The 24057-nt window shown below is 39.6% G+C and overlaps 1 protein-coding gene across 13 annotated transcripts in view; it reads right to left on the bottom strand.

The window, feature by feature from the left end:
* LOC106630201 (transcription factor 4) overlaps nt 1-24057 on the bottom strand; it is a gene marked incomplete at its 3' end in the record, with an annotated part of 61027 nt that overhangs the window by 17494 nt on the left and 19476 nt on the right. For 8 of the 13 annotated variants that reach the window (XM_074532789.1, XM_074532784.1, XM_074532782.1 and 5 more), the window contains 2 exon segments: nt 15690-15786; nt 17132-17193. In XM_074532789.1, coding sequence (XP_074388890.1) covers nt 15690-15786; nt 17132-17193 — 159 coding nt within the window. 13 annotated transcript variants of the gene reach the window in all.

Genomic DNA, 24057 nt, shown 5'->3' with positions numbered 1-24057 from the left:
CATCAATTAATTTCTCATTTCTATGAATTAATTAATCTGTATTTAATATTTGTATTTATTATTATTTATATTGATTTTATACAATATATTTATAATCTATTTTTATTATTATTAATTAATTAATTGGTTATAGTTATTTATAATTACATCTATTATTTTATTTATTACTTGTATTTAATTATTATTTATCATTTATTATTTATCATTATTTATTACTTAGCATTATTTATCATTATTTTAAATTTTATTATTTTTATTTATTATTTATTTTATTTTATTTATTATTTATTATTTATTATTTATTATTTATTATTTTATTTATTATTTATTATTTATATTTGTAATAATTAAATAGATTCAAATTCCTATTAATTATTTATTATTTATTATCTTATTTTACTTATTATTTATTATTTATTATTTATTATTTATTATTTTAATTTAGTTATTTATTACTTATTACTTATATTTGTAATAATTAAATATAGTGAAATTCCTAATAATAATTAATTATCGATTATTCATTATCAATTATCGATTATTAATAGCTGGATCAAATTTTTATTTATTTATTATTTATTTATCTATTATTTTTATTATTTAATATTTATTATATTTATTATTTATTTATGTATTATATTTATTATTTATTATGTGTTATGTATTATTGATTAGTTAGTATTAATTTTTATTATTGATTATTGATTGTTTATTAATTACTTCTTTTTATTTGTTATCTATTATTAACTATTTATTATTAATTATTTATTATTAATTATTTATTATTTATTATTATTTTATCCTTTTCCCCAATTAATCTCTGCAATTCCCAAATATTATTGATTATTAATTCTTGATTATTATTTATTAATTACTCATTTCTTATTGATTTTTTATCTAAATTTAATTATTCATTATTAATTAATAATTATTTATTTATAATTATTATTTTATTCTATTCCCCAAATTCCCAATGTTAATCTCTGCAATTCCCAAATATTATCGATTATTAATTAATTATTAATTATTAATTATTAATTATTTTATTCTATTTAAATTCCCAATGTTAAATTCCGCACTCCCAAAATATTATTGCTTATTACCTATTAATTACCGATTATTAATTATTGATTATTTTATTCTATTCCCCAAATTCCCAATGTTGACCTGCAAAATTCCCAAATATTATTAATTAATTATTCTTATTTATTATTTATTGATTATTGATTTCATTCCCAGTGTTCACCTCTGGAATTCCTGAACACTATTAATTATTGATTATTAATTATTGGTTATTAATGATTTTATTCTGTTCCCATTATTAATTATTGAGTATTGATGATTTTATTCTGCTCCCATTATTAATTACTGATTATTAATTATTGGTTATTGATTCCATTATTCTGTTCCCACTATTCATTATTGATTATTAATTATTGGTTATTGATGATTTTATTCTGTTTCTAATATTCCAATGTTTAGCTGTGGAATTTCTAAATATAATTAATTATTGATTATTGATTATTGGTTATTGATTATTGATTATTGTTGTTTACCCCAGTAATTCCTAACTATAATATTGATTATTGAATATTGATTTTTGAATATTGAATATTTGATTATTTGATTATTTGATTATTGATGTTTGCCTTGGGAATTCCTAAATATTATTGATTATTGGTTATTGATTATTGGGGATTATTTTTGGGGATTTTTATGGGATTTTTTGGGAATTTTTTAGGGATTTTTGAGGGGATTTTTTGGGATTTTTTGGGATTTTTTTGGGGATTTTTGGGGAATTTTTAAGGGATTTTTTTGGGATTTTTTGGGATTTTTTGGGGATTTTTTGGGATTTTTGGGAGATTTTTTTAGGATTTTTAACGGGATTTTTTTGGAAATTTTGGGGGATTTTTGGGGATTTTTTTGGGGATTTTTTAGGGATCTTTTGGGGTTATTTTTTGGGATTTATTTGGGAATTTTTGGGAGATTTTTTAAGGATTTTTTAGGAATTTGGGGGAAAATTTGGGGATATTTTTGGGGATTTTAGGGGGATTTTTTAGGGACTTTTTAGGGATTTTTAAGGGACTTTTTTGGAGATTTTTTAGGGACTTTTTGGGGATTTTTAATGACTTTTTTTGGGATTTTTGGGGGATTTTTTTGGTATTTTTTTCGGGATTTTTTTGGCATTTTTGGGGTTATTTTTATGGGATTTTTTGGGGGATTTTTGGGAATTTTTCTGACATTTTTGGAGGATTTTTTGGGTATTTTTATGGGATTTTTTAGGGATTATTTGGGGATTTCTGGGGGATTTTTTTGGGATTTTTTTAGGATTTTTTTGGTATTTTTATGGGATTTTTTGGGGATTTTTTGGGGGATTTTTTAGGGAATTTTTCCAATTTATTCCCAATTTCCCCCACAACGAGTTCACCCCCTCTCCCCCTCTTTCCACATCTGCCCGATCCCCTTTTAATTTTAATTTTATTTTATTTTATTTTATTTTTATTTTATTTTCCCTTTTTGGCACCATCCCCATTCCCCGCCATCAATCCCCATTAATTACAACCTCGTCAGCGAAAGCTGCGCATGCTAATGAGCCCTCATTTGCATACGGCGCTTTGTTACCATGTCATTAATTATTACATTTTATGATGATGAATGCAGCTGTCGTGCATTAATTAGCAGGCAAAAAAAATAATTAAAAATAAATAAATAAAACCCAAAAAATTCAATTTATTCCCCCTAAAAACTTTTAATTTTATATTATTTTTTATTTATATATTAATTTTTTATTGTTAATTTTTTAATTTTTTTTGTGTTTTTTTTTAGGGATTTTTTTGCGGCTTAATTAACACCGGGCTTAATTAACGGCGTGATGTCAGCGGTTTTAATTAAGGATTGGCACCGGGACAAGAAAATTCCTCGCTGCTGTAAAAGTCCCAAAAAGTGAGGAAAAATTCCAAATATATCAATTTATTTTTATAGATTTTATAAAAATAAAATCAAATAAATTAATATAAATTAATATAAATTAATAAATAAATTAATATAGATTTATATCATATTAATTTGCAATAAGGTGTGTATTAGGTGTTCATAAATAAATTTATTTTTATATATTTTATACGGTTGGAAATTTCCAAATAAATAAATATTTTTTTATATATTTTATTTATTTATATCATATTAAATTCTATATTTGCATAATATTTTTATATATTTTTTAAGTTTGGAAATTTCCAAATAAATCAATATAATTTTATGTATTTTATACATTTGGAAATTTCCAAATAAATCAATTTATTTTTATAGATTTTATTCATTTATATCATATTAAATTCTATATTTGCATAATATTTTTATGTATTTTTTAAGTTTGGAAATTTCCAAATGAATCAATTTATTTTTATAGATTTTATAAAAAATAAAATCAAATAAATGAATAGAAATTAATCAATAAATTCATATAAATTTATATCATATTAATTTGCAATAAGGTGTATATTAGGTGTTCATAAATCAATTTATTTTTATATATTTTATACGTTTATATCGTAATAAATTAGATATTTGCATAATATTTTTATATATTTTTTAAGTTTGGAAATTTCCAAATAAATAAATTTATTTTTATATATTTTTTAAGTTTGGAAATTTCCAAATAAATAAATTTATTTTTATGTATTTTATACGTTTGGAAATTTCCAAATAAATAAATATTTTTTTATATTTTATATAAAAATAAAATGAAATAAATGAATAGAAATTAATCAATAAATTAATATAAATTTATATCAGATTAATTTGCAATAAGGTGTATATTAGGTGTTTATAAATTAATTTATTTTTATATATTTTATACGTTTATATCATAATAAATTAGATATTTGCATAATATTTTTATATATTTTTTAAGTTTGGAAATTTCCAAATAAATAAATTTATTTTTATCTATTTTATACGTTTGGAAATTTCCAAATAAAATAAATATATTTTTATATATTTATATCATATTAATTTATATATTTTATACGATTGGAAATTTCCAAAAAAACAAATTTATTTTTATATATTTTATTCATTTATATAATATTAATTTATATATTTGCATAAAATGTGTATATTAGGTGTTTATAAATAAATATATTTTTATATATTTTATACTTTTATATCATAATAAATTATATATTTGCCTAAAATGTGTATATTATGTGTTTATAAATAAATATATTTTTATATATTTTATTCATTTATATCATATTAATTTCTATATTTGCAATAAGGTGTATATTAGGTGTTTATATATTTTATATATAAATATATAAATATATATAAAAATATATATAAAAATATATAAATATATAAATATATAAATATATAAATATATAAATAAATATAAATATATATAAAATATATAAATAAAATATAAATATAATATAACTATAACTATAAATATCAATATTAATATAAATATAGATATAAATTAAATATAAATATAAATATAAATGTAAATATAAATATAAATATAAATATAGATGCTTGGCTATTTACAACTATTAAAATGAATATAAATTTATATAATACAGAAAAAATATATTTATTCTATATATTTAATCTACTTGGATTTTTTGCAAATACTAAAATAAATTTTATAAATTGTATTAAAATATTCTATTTATATTTATATCTACATTTATATTTATATTTATATTTATATTTATATTTATATTTATATTTATATTTATATTTATATTTATATTTATATTTATATTTAAATTCATATTCATATTTACATTTATATTTATATTTTATATATTTATATTTATATATTTATATTTATATTTACATTTATATTTATATTTATACTTACATTATATATTACAATATTTATGCTTGGTTTTTGCAAATATTAAAATAGAAATATATTTAATTATGTATTATATATATATAATTTTTATAATTATATTTATAATTATAATTAATTATAATATATTTATAATTATAATTAAATCCTATATTAAATAGAATTTCTCCCTCAAGTCTCAAATGTACAAAATTCTAAATTTACATAGAATTTATGAATTACATGAATATGCAACAGGTTAATTTTTAATTCAAATTATTCTCATTATTCTGCCTCAAATTCTATTTTTTTTGCTTATATTTGTATTTTCTATATATCTATCCATAATTATATCTATGATTAATATGGATTTTATATGGTTTTATATTGATTTTATTTGGTTTTATTCGTATTTATGGTTATATAGGAATTTTATATGGTTTTATATTTATTTTATATGGTTTTATTTGTATTTTATATGGTTTTATATATACTTTATATGGTTATATATTTATTTTATATGGTTTTATTTGTATTTTATATGGTTCTATATATACTTTATATTGTTATATATTTATTTTATTTGGTTTTATTTATATTTTATATGGTTTTATATTTATTTTATATGGTTTTATTTGTATTTTATATGGTTCTATATATACTTTATATTGTTATATATTTATTTTATTTGGTTTTATTTATATTTTATATGGTTTTATATTTATTTTATATGGTTTTATTTGTATTTTATATGGTTTTATTTATATTTTATATGGTTTTATATTTATTTTATATGGTTTTATTTGCATTTTTTAATATATATATCCATATATCCATATATGTAATTTATATGGTCATATATTGATTTTATATGGTGATATTTGTATTTATTCTATTATTATTATTTATATTTAATTATTTGTATTTATTATTATTATTTATGGTTATATATGAATTTTATATTATTAAATATGTATTTTATACAGTTATATTTGTATTTTATAGGGTTATTTATGTATTTTATATGGTGATATATTTATTTTATATAGATATATTTGTATTTTATAAGGTTATATTTGTATTTTATATTTTTATATTTGTATTTTCTATATATATCCATATATTTATATTTATATATATGGTTATATTTGTATTTTATATGATTTTATTTGTATTTATATTTATTTTATATGGTTCTTTTTGTATTTTATAAGGTTATAAATTCATTTTCTATGGTTATATTTGTATTTTATATATATATATTTGTATATATGATTATATATGGATTTTATATGGTTTTATTTGAATTTTGCATTTATGTATAAATATATAAATATTTATTTATGCAATTATATTTGTATTTCATATATTTGTATATATGGTTATATTTGAATTTTATATGATTTTATTTATATATATTATGATTATATTTTTATTTTTTATATATATATATTTGTATATATGGTTATATTTATATTTTATATGATTATATATATATTATGATTATATTTTTATTTTTTATATTTGTATATTTTTATATATGGTTATATTTGTATTTTATATTATTTTATATATATATATAATGATTATATTTTTATTTTTTATATATGCATATTTATATATATGCTTATATTTGTATTTTTTATTATATATATATAATTATATTTTTATTTATATATATATTTGTATATATGGTTATATTTGCATTTTATATGATTATATATATTATAATTATATTTTTATTTTTTATATATGTATATTTGCATATATGCTTATATTTGAATATTATATATATTTATATATATGTATTTTATATGTTTATTTTTTATATGATTTTATAGATGTATATTATGATTATATTTTTATTTATATATATATATATTTATATATATGCTTATATTTGAATATTATATATATTTATATATATGTATTTTATATATTTATTTTTTATATTATTATATATATTATTATGATTATATTTTTATTTTTATATATGTATATTTGCATATATTTGAATATTTTATACATGTATCCACCTATCCCTATTATAAAATATTTGAATATTTTATCCATCTATCCCTATTTGCATCTATGCTAATATTTAAATAAAACCCATATTTACATATATGCTTATATTCCAATTTTCTTCCTTTTTATTCCCCTTCCCTTTCTTTCCTTTTCTCATTCCCATACCATTAAAAATCCGATTTTTTTCCATTAAAAACCCGATTTTTTTCCATTAAAAACCCGATTTTTTCCATTAAAAACCCGATTTTTTCCCATTAAAAACCCGATTTTTTTCATTCATTTTTTATTAAAAAACAGGATTTTTTATTTTTAAAAAATTACAGTTGAAATAAAACAGAAATAAAAAATGAAAATATAAAAAAAGGAAAGAATAAAATGGGATATAAATAATTGGTGGCAGCAGATGGGCCCATTCCACATGAGCGGGCCGATCAATCACAGCTGAAGGGCCCAGGTGCGGCACAGCCGATGCCAACGCGTGCCCATTGCACAGGCTGGCACACACGGTGTGCCAGTGCCCACCCCCATGCCAGCCTGGATCCTATAAACCCACCCTGGTACCCACAGACCCACCCTGGCACCCACAGCCCATCGTGCCCATTGCACAGGCTGGCACACACGGGGGTGCCAGCAGTGCCCACAGCAGTGCCAGCCTGGGTATGGATCCTATAAACCCACCCTGGTACCCACAGACCCACCCTGGTACCCACAGACCCACCCTGGCACCCACAGACCCACCCTGGCATCCCACAGCCCATCGTGCCCATTGCACAGGCTGGCACACACGGGGGTGTCAGCAGTGCCCACAGCAATGCCAGCCTGGTATGGATCCCCTTGTATCCTATAAACCCACCCTGGCACCCACAGCCCATCGTGCCCATTGCACAGGCTGGCACACACGGGGGTGCCAGCAGTGCCCACAGCAATGCCAGCCTGGGTATGGATCCCCTTGTATCATATAAACCCACCCTGGTACCCACAGACCCACCCTGGTACCCACAGCCCAGCGTGCCCATTTCACAGGCTGGCACACACAGGGTGCCACCAGTGCCCGCAACAATGCCAGCCTGGATCCTATAAACCCACCCTGGCATCCTATAAACCCACCCTGGTACCCACAGACCCACCCTGGCACCCACAGCCCATCGTGCCCATTGCACAGGCTGGCACACACGGGGTGCCGCCAGTGCCCACCCCGATGCCAGCCTGGACCCACTGCACGGAGATGCCATCCCTGTGCTGGTTGGCATCCTATAAACCCACCCTGGTACCCTACAGCCCATCGTGCCCATTTCACAGGCTGGCACACACAGGGTGCCAGCAGTGCCCACCCCCATGCCAGCCTGGGTATGGGTCCCCTTGTATCATATAAACCCACCCTGGTACCCACAGACCCACCCTGGCATCCCACAGACCATCCCAGCTCTGGCACACAAGGGGTGCCAGCAGTGCCCACAACAATGCCAGCCTGGCATGGATCCCCTTGTATCCTATAAACCCACCCTGGCACCCACAGACCCACCCTGGTACCCACAGACCCACCCTGGCACCCACAGCCCATCGTGCCCATTTCACAGGCTGGCACACACAGGGGTGCCAACAGTGCCCACAACAATGCCAGCCTGGACCCACTGCATGGAGATGCCATCCCTGTGCTGGTTGGCATTCTATAAACCCTCCCTGGTACCCACAGACCCACCTTGGTACCCACAGCCCATCGTGCCCATTGCACAGGCTGGCACACACGGGGGTGCCGCCAGTGCCTGCCCCGATGCCAACCCGGACCCACTGCACAGAGATGCCATCCCTGTGCCCTCACTGGGGACAATCCCTGTGCCCATTGGGGACAATCCCTGTGCCAATCCCTGTGCCCATTGGGGACAATCCCTGTGCCAACTGGGGACAATCCCTGTGCCCACTGGGGACAATCCCTGTGCCAATCCCTGTGCCAACTGGGGACAATCCCTGTGCCCACTGGGGACAATCCTTGTGCCAATCCCTGTGCCCACTGGGGACAATCCCTGTGCCCATTGGGGACAATCCCTGTGCCCATTGGGACAATCCCTGTGCCCATTGGGGACAATCCCTGTGCCAATCCCTGTGCCCATTGGGGACAATCCCTGTGCCAACAGGGGACAATCCCTGTGCCAATCCCTGTGCCCTCATTGGGGACAATCCCTGTGCCAATCCCTGTGCCCATTGGGGACAATCCCTGTGCCAATCCCTGTGCCCATTGGGCACAATCCCTGTGCCCATTCTGCCATCCCACCATCCCAACTCCTCCCTTTCAATTCCATGAATTTCCCCTCTAAAATTCGAATTATTTCTGCATTTTCCCTTTGCAATAATTCTCATTTTTCCATCCCAGCCTCTGCTGCCAACCCCTCCTCTTTTCCCAGCTTTATTTCCCCATCCAATCTCCCCCCAAAAGTTGATTTTATTTATCCAACCTCCTCCTTTAACTCCACAGGCCCGGCCTGTGAATTCTCCTTCATTAAATCCCTCTTTTGTGGGCCCTTAACGAGCAGCACAACAACCCCTTTGTTTTTGGTGCCCGCCGGAGCGTGAGTGCCCATGGAAATGCCCCCCTCGTTCCCACTTTGGGCGTTTTGTTCCCTGTATTTTCCCACGTGCCCGTTTGCCAGCTGCCGTGCCAATCCTGAAAAATCCCAAACCGCCGATTTCTTAATTTAATTTATGTTTTGCTTTGTGCTGCTTTTTTTCATCGTGGCTTTCAAGGGCTTTCTGTTGGAAGGGATTTTTGTGCTGGAGGTGGGAATTGGAGGGTGGAAATTATGGGCAGGATCCCAAAATTATAGGCAGGAATTTGGGATTATGGACAGGAGCCCAAAATTATGGGCAGGAGTTTGGGATCATGGAAAGGAGTTTGGGGTTATGGACAGGATCCCAAAATTATGGGCAGGAATTTGGGATCGTGGAAAGGAGTTTGGGATTGTGGGCAGGAGTTTGGGATTATGGACAGGATCCCAAAATTATAGGCAGGAATTTGGAATTAGGGACAGGAGCCCAAATTTATGGGCAGGAATTTGGGATTGTGGGCAGGATCCCAAAATTATAGGCAGGAGTTTGGGATTGTGGACAGGATCCCAAAATTATGGGGAAGAGTTTGGGATTGTGGGCAGGATCCCAAAATTATGGGGAAGAGTTTGGGATCATGGAAAGGAGTTTGGGATTGTGGGCAGGATCCCAAAATTATAGGCAGGAATTTGGGATTGTGGACAGGAGTTTGGGGTTGTGGACAGGAGCCCAAAATTATGGGTCAGAGTTTGGGATCATGGAAAGGAGTTTGGGATTGTGGGCAGGAGTTTGGGATTGTGGGCAGGATCCCAAAATTATGGGCAGGAATTTGGGATTTTGGAGAGGAGACCAAAATTATGGGTAAGAGTTTGGGATCATGGAAAGGAGTTTGGGACATTGGGCAGGATCCCAAAATTATAGGCAGGAGTTTGGGGTTTTGGGCAGGAGTTTGGGATTGTGGACAGGAGCCCAAAATTATGGGACAGGAGTCTGGATTTATGGGCAGGAGCCCAGAATGAAGAACAGGAGCCCAAAGTTATGGACAGGAGTTTGGGATTAGGGACAGGAACCCAGAATTAAGGACAGGAACCCAGAATCAAGGACAGAACCCTGGGATTAAGGGCAGGAGTCTGAGATTAAGGACAGGAGCCCAGAATCAAGGACAGGAGTCTGGGATTAGGAACAGGAACCCGGAATTAAGGACAGGATCTGGGATTAAGGACAGGATCTGGGATTAGGAACAGGAACCCAGAATTAAGGACAGGAACCCAAAATCAATGACAGGACTCTGGGATTAAGGAGAGGAACCTGGAATTAAGGACAGGATCTGGGATTAGGGACAGAAACCCAGAATTATGGACAGGATCTGGGATTAGGAAAAGGAACCCAAAATCAATGACAGGACTCTGGGATTAAGGATGGGACTCTGGGATTAAGAACAAGAGCCCAGAATTAAGAACAGGAATCTGAAATTATGGACAGGATCTGGGATTAGGAACAGGAACCCAGAATTAAGAACAGGATCTGGGATTATGGACAGGAGCCCAGAATTAAGAACAGGATCTGGGATTATGGACAGGAACCCAGAATTAAGAACAGGACTCTGGGATTAGGAACAGGAACCCAGAATTAAGGACAGGAACCCAAAATCAAGGACAGGAACTGGGATTAAGGACAGGACTCTGGAATTAGGGACAGGAACCCAGAATCATGGACAGGATCTGGGATTAGGGACAGGAACCCAGAATTAAGAACAGGACTCTGGGATTAGGAACAGGAACCCAGAATTAAGGACAGGAACCCAAAATCAAGGACAGGAACTGGGATTAAGGACAGGACTCTGGAATTAGGGACAGGAACCCAGAATCATGGACAGGATCTGGGATTAGGGACAGGAACCCAGAATTAAGAACAGGACTCTGGGATTAGGAACAGGAACCCAGAATTAAGGACAGGAACCCAAAATCAAGGACAGGAACTGGGATTAAGGACAGGACTCTGGAATTAGGGACAGGAACCCAGAATCATGGACAGGATCTGGGATTAAGAACAGGAACCCAGAATTTAGAACAGGACTCTGGGATTAGGAACAGGAACCCAGAATCAAGGACAGGACTCTTCTGCCTTTCCAGGGAAATGGAGACGTCCTGGTCATTTTGGCGTTTCTTTTTCCTGACAAATCCATTCACTCCAACGGCAATGGGAATTTTTGACATCATTAAAAAAGCAGCACAAAGTTAAATTCCTGTCCAGTTTTGGCCATTTCTCCCCAATTCCCCATTTGGGTTTTTGCAGCAAAGGTGGTGTGAAAATGAATTAATGTTCCCACCGTGGCAGGCACTAAAGGGAGAAAATCCCAAATCTGCCAGGCTGCCGTGTAATCCCATTTCAGGAAATGTGGAAATCGTTACAAAACCACCGAGAGGGCTGAGTCACATGCACAGCATGGAAAATTTGATCCCAAATGTTTACAAATTGCAAGCTTTTCATGCTGTGTGGGGTAAACTTCACTAAGCTGCAAAAAATTCCAGTTCTGCTGCGGGGATGAAATGGGAAAATCCCGTTAAACATCGAGAAAAGGGTTTGGGAAATATTCAAAAAAAAAAAAAAAAAAGCAGAATTTTCCCACAGGTCACCACGTGGTCTGTGGTGGCACCCAAAGGGTGGGTGGCATCACAGAGCCATGGAGGGGTCACCCCTGGTGTCCCAAAGTTCATTGGCATTGGCATTGGCATTGATATTGGCATTGATATTGTCACCGCCATTGCCATTGTCACTGGCATTCCCATTGCCATTGTCACTGCCATTGCCATTTCAATTGCTATTGCCATTGTCACTGCCATTGGCATTCCCATTGTCACTGCCATTGGCATTCCCATTGCCATTGCCATTTCCAGTGCCATCCTCATTATCATTCCTATTGCCACTGCCATTGCCATTGCCATTGCCACTGCCATTCCCATGCCCACTACCATTGCCATTGCCACTGCCATTTAAATTCCCACTGCCATTCCCATTACAATTCCTGTTCCCATTGCCGTTGCCATTGTCACTGCCATTGCCATTCCCATTGCCATTGTCATTCTCATTGCCACTGCCATTGTCACTGCCATTGCCTTTTCAATTCCCATTGCCATTCCCATGCCCATTCTCACTGCCATTGCCATTCTCACTGCCATTGCCATTGTCATTACTATTGCCATTCATTCCCATTGTCATTGAAATTCCCATTGCCATTGCCATTGTCACTGCCTTTGCCATTTCAATTGCCATTGTCACTGCCATTACCATTGCCATTGTCATTGCCATTGCCACGACCATTGGGAGTGCCACGACCATTCCCATTGCCATTGTCACTGCCATTGGCATTGCCATTCCCAAGCCCATTGCCATTTCCATTGTCACTGCCATTGCCATTCCCATTCCCATTGCCACTGCCATTACCATTGCCATTACCATTCCCATTCCCATTGCCACTGCCATTACTATTCCCATTGCCACGACCATTGCCATTGCCATTGCCATTACCATTGTCACCACCATTGCCATGCCCATTGCCATTGTCACTGCCATTACTATTGCCATTACCATTGCCATTGGCATTGCCATTCCCCTTGTCATTGCCACGACCATTGCCATTGCCATTACCATTGTCACCACCATTGCCATGCCCATTCCCATTGCCATTGTCACTGCCATTACTATTGCCATTACCATTGCCATTGCCATTGGCATTGCCATTCCCACGCCCAGTGTCAGTGCCATGCCCATTGCCATTGCCATTCACATTAACTTTCTATTGCCGTTGTCACCCACATTGCCATTCCAGTGCCATTGCCACCATCACTGCCATTGCCATTGCCATTCCTGTTCCCATTGCCATAATCACTGCCATTGCCATTGGCAGTTTACTTTCCATTCCCATGCCCATTGCCATGCCCATTGCCATTGTCACTCTCAGTGCCATTGTCACTGCCATTGCCATAATCACTGCCATTGCCATTGGCAGTTTACTTTCCATTCCCATGCCCATTGCCATTGTCACTCTCAGTGCCATTGTCACTGCCATTGCCATTGTCATAATCACTGCCATTCCTATTCCCATTGCCACCACCATTGCCACTGCCATTGCCATTCCCATTGCCACATCCATTGCCATTGCCATTGCCATTGTCATTGCCCATTCCCATTGCCATTGTCACTGGACTTGCCATTGCCATTCCCATTGCCATTCCTATTGCCATTGTCACTGCCATTGCCATTCCCATTGCCATTCCATTGCCATTCCAATTGCCCTACTCATTTCCATTCCATTCCCATTGCCATTCCCATTGCCATTCCATTGCCATTCCAATTGCCCTACTCATTTCCATTCCATTCCCATTGCCATTCCCATTGCCATTCCATTGCCATTCCCATTTTCATTTCCATTGCCATTGCCATTGCCATTGTTATTCCATTGCCATTCCCATTGCCATTCCCATTGCCACATCCATTGCCATTCCCATTGCCATTCCATTGCCATTGCCATATCCATTCCCATTGCCATTGCCATTCCATTGCCATTCCATTGCCATTGCCATATCCATTCCCATTCCCATTGCCATTCCATTGCCATTGCCATATCCATTCCCATTGCCATTGCCATTCCATTGCCATTCCATTGCCATTCCCATTGCCATTCCCATTCCCATTGCCATTCCCATTGCCATTCCCATTGCCCTACTCATTTCCATTGCCATTCCCATTGCCATTGCCATTCCCATTGCCATTCTCATTGCCATTGCCATTCCCATTGCCATTCTCATTTCCATTCCCATTCCCATTGCCATTCCCATTGCCATTGCCATTCCCATTGCCATTCCCATTGCCATTGCCATTCCCATTGCCATTCCATTGCCATTCCCATTGCCATTGCCATTCCCATTGCCATTCCATTGCCATTCCCATTGCCATTCCCATTGCCATTCTCATTTCCATTGCCATTCCCATTGCCATTCCCATTGCCATTGCCATTCCCATTGCCATTCCCATTGCCATTCCATTGCCATCCCATTGCCATTCCCATTCCCATTCCCATTGCCATTCCATTGCCATTCCCATTCCCATTCCCATTGCCATTCCCATTCTCATTCCCATTGCCATTCCCATTGCCATTCCCATTGCCATTCCATTGCCATTCCATTGCCATTGCCATTCCCATTGCAATTCCCATTGCCATTGCCATTCCCATTGCCCTACTCATTCCCATTGCCATTCCCATTCCCATTGCCATCCCATTGCCATTGCCATTCCCATTGCCATTCCATTTCCATTGCCATTCCCATTGCCATTCCATTGCCATTCCCATTCCCATTGCCATTCCATTGCCATTCCCATTGCCATTGCCACATCCATTCCCATTTCCATTGCCATTCCCATTGCCACATCCATTGCCATTCCCATTCCCATTGCCATTCCATTGCCATTCCCATTGCCATTCCATTGCCATTCCCATTCCCATTCCCATTGCCATTCCCATTGCCATTCCCATTGCCATTCCCATTGCCATTCTCATTTCCATTGCCATTCCCATTGCCATTCCCATTGCCATTGCCATTGCCATTCCCATTGCCATTCCCATTTCCATTTCCATTGCCATTCCCACACGGCCCCACGATGTCCCAGCCCATGCCCCCACCCCACCCCCATGAAATCGGATGGATTTGCTGCAGTCCAGCTGTGCTTTGATGGATTCCCTGCAGTGCAGGGAGAGTTGGCATTTCCGTGCTTTCCTTGGCTTCTCCCAGCCTTTCTCAAACCACCACAAGTGCCAGGGATGAGGGATGTGTGGCAGCCACAGCTCCGTGTTTTCCTTGGAAGCTTTGAAGGGAAGAGTTTGCTTTGCTCCTGGATGGAGCCTGGCCACTATTCTGACATCATTTATTGACTTTATCAAACTCTAGCGCAGAATCCCGGGAGCGTTCCAGCTGGAAAAGATCTCCATGGAGATCTCCCTTCCACTCCAAACAACATTCCCAATGTTCCCTCACCTTTTGTTTCTCTGCTCCTTTGGGGATTTATTCATTAGGGTTTCCATCGTGAATCCACGGGTAGAGATCCAAAACATCAATAAAATATCATTGAAAATGGAGCTAAAATGCTAAATATCACGGCATGGAAAATTGCAACAAATCCCTCAAAAAAAATGAAACTAAGGAATTGAAGGCCCCCGGGATTTTATTCCCAATCCATCGCTCCCAATTCCCCCACCCCAGCGAGGGAGGAAATTCCGTGTTCTTACTTTGTATTCTGGAATTGGCAAAGGGAGGAGAGAGATTGTCGTGTGAGGCGAGGTCTCTGCTGGCCATGTGGTCATAGTGAGTCCCATCTCCATAGTTCTGGCAAGAAACGGGATAAAAACACCATTTTACACCTCAATTGGAAAAATTGCTGCTGCTAAAAAACATCATTTTTTTCCCCCTGCTGATTGCTTGGAATGCCACATTTCCAAGTTGTGTTCATTAGGAAAAAGAAAAGAAAATTCTGACTGGAGATCTGGGTGATGCTCCTGAAATCAGCAAAAAAAACAAAAACGCTTTGGGGAGGAGTGGTGGTGCTTAAAAAATGGCAAAAAGGCTGTGGAGGGGAGGAGATCTCCCGCTGGGGGAATTGCATTCCGGCAGGAAAAAGCGAGGTCAGGTTGTTTGTGGAATAATTCCTCGCCTTAATGCCCGGCCCCGATTGAGAATTCGCCCGCTCGTGCTCCTTTTCTTTTGCCGTCTCCCCGCTGGCATTCAGGGCTTTGCAGGCAGAAATAATCGGTGTGTGCCAATTGCCCGCTTTCCTTTTCAAAACATTTTTCCCTCGGAAGCAATACAAGTGTCAAGGAGAGAGGGGGGAAAAAAAAGAAAAAAAAAAATAAATAAATAAATAAAATAAAAAAAGGGAAATCAAAGTGACAGATGGGAGCTGCCACGACGTCAGGGGGAGAAGAAAAGGTGCTGGGATTCCGTCCTCGGAGGCACAAACGGGGAAAGCAGAGCTCCGAGGAGGGGATGAAGATCCTCGTTATGCTTTTGGTTAATTGGGGAATTCCAGCACTCGGGGATGTGGAAAATTCCAGAGAATTCCAAGCAGAGGGAGCCCATTGGGAATTGTGGTGCTGGACAGGGATTGTGGGATGTGGCCGTGCCCAATTCCAGCACTCAGGGATGTAGAAAATTCCATTGGGAATTCTGCTGCTGGGTAGGGATTGTGGGATGTGGCCGTGCCCAATTCCAGCACTCAGGGATGTAGAAAATTCCAGAGGGAATTCTGGTGCTGGGCAGGGATTGGGATGTGGCCGTGCCCAATTCCAGCACTCAGGGATGTGGAAAATTCCAGAGGGAATTCTGCTGCTGGGCAGGGATTGGGATGTGGCCGTGCCCAATTCCAGCATTCAGGGATGTAGAAAATTCCAGATGGAATTCTGCTGCTGGGCAGGGATTGGGATGTGGCCGTGCCCAATTCCAGCACTCAGGGATGGGGAAAATTCCAGAGGGAATTCTGCTGCTGGGCAGGGATTGTGGGATGTGGCCGTGCCCAATTCCAGCACTCAGGGATGTAGAAAATTCCAGAGGGAATTCTGCTGCTGGGCAGGGATTGGGATGTGGCCGTGCCCAATTCCACCACCTGGGGATGTAGAAAATTCCAGAGGGAATTTTGTTCTATCCATCAGCAGGGGATAAAATGAATTTTACTTACCCGGGATGGGCTCGGATGTCCTGCATTCCCCCAGGACCCTGAGCTAGTTCTGTCTTCTACATCTGGGGACAAAAAAAGTTCTTTAGGCTTGGTGGCAAATCATTCCCGCCTTTCCGTGCCTAATTAACGCTCCCAATTAATCTCCTGGCGCCTTTCAGCTGGAGACAAAATCCAGGAAAAATTTCCAAGATTCCAAACCTGACACTTCCATTCTTTCCCCCAATCAGGATTTCTATTCTCTCCCGTTAATAGATGAACTCGTTAATAGCACCAGACACTCGGAGGTAAATATTTAATTAAGCTCCAGGAAATAAAAAAAATTAAAAAAAAAAATAAAAAAGAGAGGAATGAAAGTGTGGATCATTTACCTGACAGATCCCATCAAGCATTCCATTAGGTTAATTAGGCAGATTTTAAAGTTTTAATCAATAATCCACGGGTTTGGGGGATTTTTTCAATCAATAATCCACGGGTTTGGGGGATTTTTTGAATCAATAATCCACGGGTTTGGATGGGGATTGTTGGAATCAATAATCCACGGGTTTGGGGGATTGTTTTAATCAATAATCCATAGGTTTGGGGGATTTTTTGAATCAATAATCCACGGGTTTGGGGGATTGTTTGAATCAATAATCCATGGGTTTGGATGGGGATTGTTTGAATCAATAATCCACGGGTTTGGGGGATTGTTTCAATCAATAATCCACGGGTTTGGGGGATTGTTTAAATCAATAATCCACGGGTTTGGGGGATTTTTTGAATCAATAATCCACGGGTTTGGGGGATTGTTTGAATCAATAATCCATGGCTCTGAAGGAACCTGGATTCTCCAATTCCTGCTCCTCCTCCACATGGAAAGGAGGAGACAACACGGAGGAAAAAGCAGAATTTTGGTGACATCCTCAATTTCCAGCTGGGATATGGAAAAGTTCACAAGGTCGAGGTTGGGAGAGAGCTTGGGCAGATTTGGGAATTGTCCTCAGGAAATTTGGGATAAAGAATTTAGGATTTAAAGGATCATCAGTGATGGGTGAGGAGGAACTTTAAGATCATCTCCCACTGTCCCAGGTTTTCCAATCCCCATCCAGCCCAGAACATTTCCAGCTTTTTGGGGTCACCTAAATCCCCCCAGGATCTGCAGGAATTTTGTGTCCAAGCAAGGAAGGTGAGGCTGCTGCTCATCCCAATTAATTTCAGCACGCCTGGTCGGTGGGTTCAGACCTTTCCTGCTGCTTTGCTCTTCAAAAGAACTTGGATTGATCCGAGTACGAGCTTGAAAAACGGCAGGAAAAAAACCCCAGCTCGACAAAATGCAGCGGGAGGATTAAAGAAGGAAGATCAAGGCAAGGAGAAACCTGGATATTTGATAAGCTAAAGGAGCGGAAAATTTCAAATGCACATCCATTGATCCCATCTTTTTTTTTTGAAGGTTCGGCTCTAAATATCACCGGCACACGAGAAGAAAAGCCCAAAACAACAGGCAGGGAGGGGATGTGGAAAAAGGACGGCACGAAAAAACAAGGCAGGAGCTGGATAGGAACATTCAATTGGGCTCTGAAAGGAGGATAGAAAAGCCTGACGTGTGTGTGAAAGCCAAATTAATTCGTCACCGGGATGAATTCACACAAAGCACAGCCAGGACACCGGGATGGCTTGGCTGGGGATGCACAGGTGAGGCTGGCAATGGTGAAATCTCAGAATGGTTTGTTCTAAATAACAGGAACCTACAGGAACCTTCAAGCCTGAGGAAATCATTGGAATTGCACAGAAAATGGTGAAAACCCAAAAATCGCCAGTGCCAGAATTATTTGGGATCTCAGGGATGATCCCACCTAATCACGTCCTCACCAGAGAGCACCTCTGGAATCGCAGCTGGGAGAGAGGCCCCGGCTTTCTCCGAGCTGTTCGCAGCACATTCTGTACTTTGCCAGCCGACGGGTCATTAGCAACTAAATTATCCTTACGAGCGTCTTCTGAAAGGAATAAATGACGTTCCCCGCACCACGGAAGGATAAATCCAGCCCTGTCTGGATTGCGAGCCCAGGCCGAGCTCGGCAGGTGCGAGCAGAGGTGGGAACGCTCCATTCCCCCTGGCTGGAGGCAAATCCTCTTCAGCCTCAGGGGGAGAGCAAGGGGGGAAATCCTGCAGGGCCTGGGGAAGGTGGCACCGAGCTGAGGGGGCTGCACCGAGCCCGGAGCGGGGCTGTGAGGGAAGCTGGGCTCGGATTTATCCCTCGGTGCCCTCAGGGAGCTGCCGAGCCCGGAGCGGGGCTGTGAGGGCAGCTGGGTTCGGAGGAACCGGGATTTGTCCCTCAGTGCCCTGAGGGAGCGGCACCGAACCCAGGATTTGTCCCTCATTGCCCCGAGGAAGCTGCCGAGCCCGGAGCGGAGCTGTGAGGGAAGCTGGGCTCGGATTTATCCCTCGGTGCCCTCAGGGAGCTGCCAAGCCCAGAGCGGGGCTGTGAGGGCAGCTGGGCTCGGAGAAACCGGGATTTGTCCCTCATTGCCCCGAGGAAGCTGCCGAGCCCAGAGCGGGGCTGTGCGGGAAGCTGGGCTCGGATTTATCCCTCAGTTCTCTGAGGGAGCTGCGCTGAGACCAGAGCGGGGCTGTGAGGGAAGCTGGGCTCGGAAAAACTCAGGATTTTTCCCTCAGTGCCCTCAAGGAGCTGCTCCAGCCAGCCCCGAGCCCGGAAATTGTCCCTCAGCGCCCTGAGGGAGCTGCCGAGCCCAGGGCAGGGCTGTGAGGGAAGCTGGGCTCGGATTTATCACTCAGCTTCCTCAGTGAGCTGCTCCAGCTCAGAGCAGGGCTGTGAAGGCAGCTGGGCTCGGAAAAACTCAGGATTTGTCTCTCATTGCCCTGAGGAAGCTGCCGAGCCCAGGATTTGTCCCTCATTGCCCCGAGGAAGCTGCCGAGCCCGGAGCGGGGCTGTGAGGGAAGCTGGGCTCAGATTTATCCCTGAGGAAGCTGCTCCAGCCAGCCCCGAGGCCGGGATTTTTCCCTCAGGGCCCTGAGGGAGATGCCGAGCCCGGAGCGGGGCTGTGAGGGAAGCTGGGCTCGGATTTATCCCTGAGGATGCTGCTCCAGCCAGCCCCGAGGCCGGGATTTTTCCCTCAGGGCCCTGAGGGAGATGCCGAGCGCAGAGCGGGGCTGTGAGGGCAAATGGGCTCGGAGGAGCCGGGATTTGTCCCTTGGAGGAGCCCGGGATTTGTCACTCAGTCCCCTGAGGGAGCTGCACCGAGCCCCGGGCCCGGCATTTGTCCCTCAAGCCCGGGATTTGTCCCTGGAGCCCGGGATTTGTCCCTCGAGCCTGGGATTTGTCCCTCATGCCCTGAGGGAGCTGCACCGAGGCCCGAGCCCGGGATTTGTCCCTCGGTGCTCTGAGGGAGCTGCACCGAGCCCCGGGCCCGGGATTTGTCCCTGGAGCCCGGGATTTGTCCCTCGAGCCCGGGATTTGTCCCTCATGCCCTGAGGGAACCGCACCGAGGCCCGAGCCCGGGATTTGTCCCTCGAGCCCGGGATTTGTCCCTCACGCCCTGAGGGAACCGCACCGAGCCCCGGGCCCGGGATTTGTCCCTGGAGCCCGGGATTTGTCCCTGGAGCTCAGAATTTGTCCCTTTATCCCAGAATTTGTCCCTTTATCCCAGGATTTGTCCCTCAAGCCCGGGATTTGTCCCTGGAGCCCAGAATTTGTCCCTCGAGCCTGGGGTTTGTCCCTCACGCCCTGAGGGAGCTGCTCCAGCCCCGGGCCCGGGATTTGTCCCTCAAGCCCGGGATTTGTCCCTTTAGCCCGGGATTTGTCCCTCGGTGCTCTGAGGGAGCTGCTCCAGCCCCGAGCCCGGGATTTGTCCCTCGAGCCCGGGATTTGTCCCTCATGCCCTGAGGGAACCGCACGGAGCCCCGGGCCCCGGATTTGTCCCTCGAGCCCGGGATTTGTCCCTGGAGCCCGGGATTTGTCCCTCGGTGCTCTGAGGGAACCGCACCGAGCCCCGGGCCCGGGATTTGTCCCTGGAGCCCGGGATTTGTCCCTGGAGCCTGGGGTTTGTCCCTCATGCCCTGAGGGAGCTGCACCGAGGCCCGAGCCCAGAATTTGTCCCTGGAGCCCGGGATTTGTCCCTCGAGCCCGGGATTTGTCCCTCGAGCCCGGGATTTGTCCCTCATGCCCTGAGGGAACCGCACCGAGCCCTGGGCCCGGGATTTGTTCCTCACGCCCTGAGGGAGCTGCACCGAGGCCCGAGCCCAGAATTTGTCCCTGGAGCCCGGGATTTGTCCCTGGAGCCCAGAATTTGTCCCTCGAGCCTGGGGTTTGTCCCTCATGCCCTGAGGGAACCGCACCGAGCCCCGGGCCCGGGATTTGTCCCTCGGTGCTCTGAGGGAGCTGCTCCAGCCCCGAGCCCGGGATTTGTCCCTCTAGCCCAGAATTTGTCCCTCGAGCCCGGAATTTGTCCCTCGCGCCCTGAGGGAACCGCACCGAGCCCCGGGCCCGGGATTTGTCCCTCATGCCCTGAGGGAACCGCACCGAGCCCCGAGCCCGGGATTTGTCCCTGGAGCCCAGAATTTGTCCCTCTAGCCCAGAATTTGTCCCTTTATCCCAGAATTTGTCCCTTTATCCCAGGATTTGTCCCTCCAGCCCGGGATTTGTCCCGCCGAGCTCCCCCCGTGCCTGGGGCCCAGCACATCCTGTTTACAGCCCGAGCCCGCCGCTCCTTCCCCAAGCATCCGAGCTCGGCGATTGTTGTCCTTTGCAATATGGTAATTTTATGGGATATTTTTACCCAGCTCCAGCACATATTTTTTCCAACCCACAGCAGAACTTTCGACAACAATGCAACTCGGAAAGATGGAAATATGGGACAATCGTCCCCAAACACCCAGCTAGCCTTCAACACGTCTTGGCATTTGGGACGGCAGCTCCGCTCCAAACATATGGCAGCGAAAGCTTTTGAATTTTTTTTCTATGATTTTATTCCGGTCTGGAGTCACTTCCACCCCGAAATAAAGCAATTTTAATTCAGGCCAGATGTGTAAAATTGGGATTTATTTATATGGGTGGAAGGTGTCCCCTAACTTTGGAACGGGATTTTCCATCCAAACCAGCCCAAAACCTTACAGCAATAATTTTCTTACAAATCCCATCATTTATTAAAGATTTGCCTTTAAAAACCAAACTCTAATATGTTTGTGGATATTGTTGTTATATGTGTAATTTATATTAAAATATAAATGATATACAAATACATTTGTATATGCAAATACAAATCACATATATTGATATCATAATAATAATATTCTGTAGCTCTGTCTAATTTTGTTTACACAAATATAAATACAATTTATATTAAATTTTAAAAATACGTATTTCTTAATATACATAAGTATATCATTTATATAGTTGTATAGGGAATTTATATTTTTATATAATGTATGTCATTTATATAGAATTTATATTTTTATATAATGTATATCATTTATATAGAATGTAATGTAATGTAATGTAGTATAATATTTATATATTTATGGATAATTTCTATATTTATATAAAATTTCTATAAATACATATAAATATATAAATAATATATGAATAACACTAACACTAATACTAATACTAATAATAATATTAATAGTTTAAATTTTTCTGGGATTATTTGGAGGATTTTTTAAAAAAAATTTTCTGGGATTTTTCGAGATTTTTTGGGGGGATTTTTCTGGGATTTTTTGGGAGTCTTTTTTTATTTTTATTCAATTTTTTCGGGATATTGGGGAGATTTTTTTTCTGGGATTTTTTGTGGATTTTTCTGGGATTTTTGGGGGGGATTTTTTGGGATTTTTTTGAGATTTTTTTCTTTATTTTTCTGGGATTTTGGGACGGAATTCTTTTAAATTTTCTGGGATTTTGGGGGGATTTTTTGGGGGATTTTTTGGGGGATTTTTTGGGGATTTTTTTGAGATTTTTTTCTTTCTTTTTCTGGGATTTTTTGGGAATTTTTTTTGCGCATTTATTGGGATTTTGGGGGGATTTTTGGGGATTTTTTTGAGATTTTTTCTTTCTTTTTCTGGGATTTTTTGGGAATTTTTTTGTGCATTTATTGGGATTTTGATGGGATTTTTTGGGGGGGGATTTTTTTTTTATTTTCTGGGATTTTGGGAGGGATTTGGAAATCCACAAGAAAAAATGAAATTTGGGAATTTGATCATTTGTGGGTTCTGGAGCCAGGAGTTTATGAATGGAAATAAATTGATTTATTCCATGGAGATATCAAATGATATCAAATCATATCATATGATGATATCATATCAAATGATATCAAAATGATATCAAACGCAGAATAAGGAAATGCAGGGATGCAATTCCCTGTTAATTACCCCTGGCAAATAATTGGCTGCCAGCTCTGGGCACGCTCCTCACTTTGGCAGCTCATGAGAGATTTCTCCAGAAAATCAAGATAATTTTGGGGCAAATTAATCAGAGAGTCAATATTGATATTTTTGGGGTTCATCAAAGAGGGAATTTTAAAAAAAATCAAATTTTGGTGTGCTCGCGTTGGTGACTCCTTTAATCCGGAATTGCAAAGGTTGGGGAAATGCAAGGAGTTGGCAAAGTTGATATAGCCCGGATCCAATCGCTCTGCATCTCATTAGCATATGCAAATGAGCCGCTTCCCAAATTCAAGTGGAAGCAGCTCGGAAATTGGGAAGGGAAATTCAGCCTTTTCTCCTCTTTTCCTGCCCCACAGCCAAAGAAACGTTCAAAGGGGGGGTGAGTCAGGAGTTCCAAAAATACAATTTCCCGAGCTGCAAAACACGAGCTGGGCGTTGCCATGGCGCTCTTTGGGAACGTTCCCAAGTTTTCCTCCGGCTCCTTTCAGGGATGACTCAAACCAGTGCGTTATTCTCAATAACGGCACGATTGCTGCGAGTGCGTTATTCC

This window comes from Zonotrichia albicollis, chromosome Z, assembly GCF_047830755.1.
Source record: "Zonotrichia albicollis isolate bZonAlb1 chromosome Z, bZonAlb1.hap1, whole genome shotgun sequence".
Taxonomy (NCBI): domain Eukaryota; kingdom Metazoa; phylum Chordata; class Aves; order Passeriformes; family Passerellidae; genus Zonotrichia; species Zonotrichia albicollis.
This window is presented reverse-complemented; position numbering and strand designations above follow the sequence as displayed.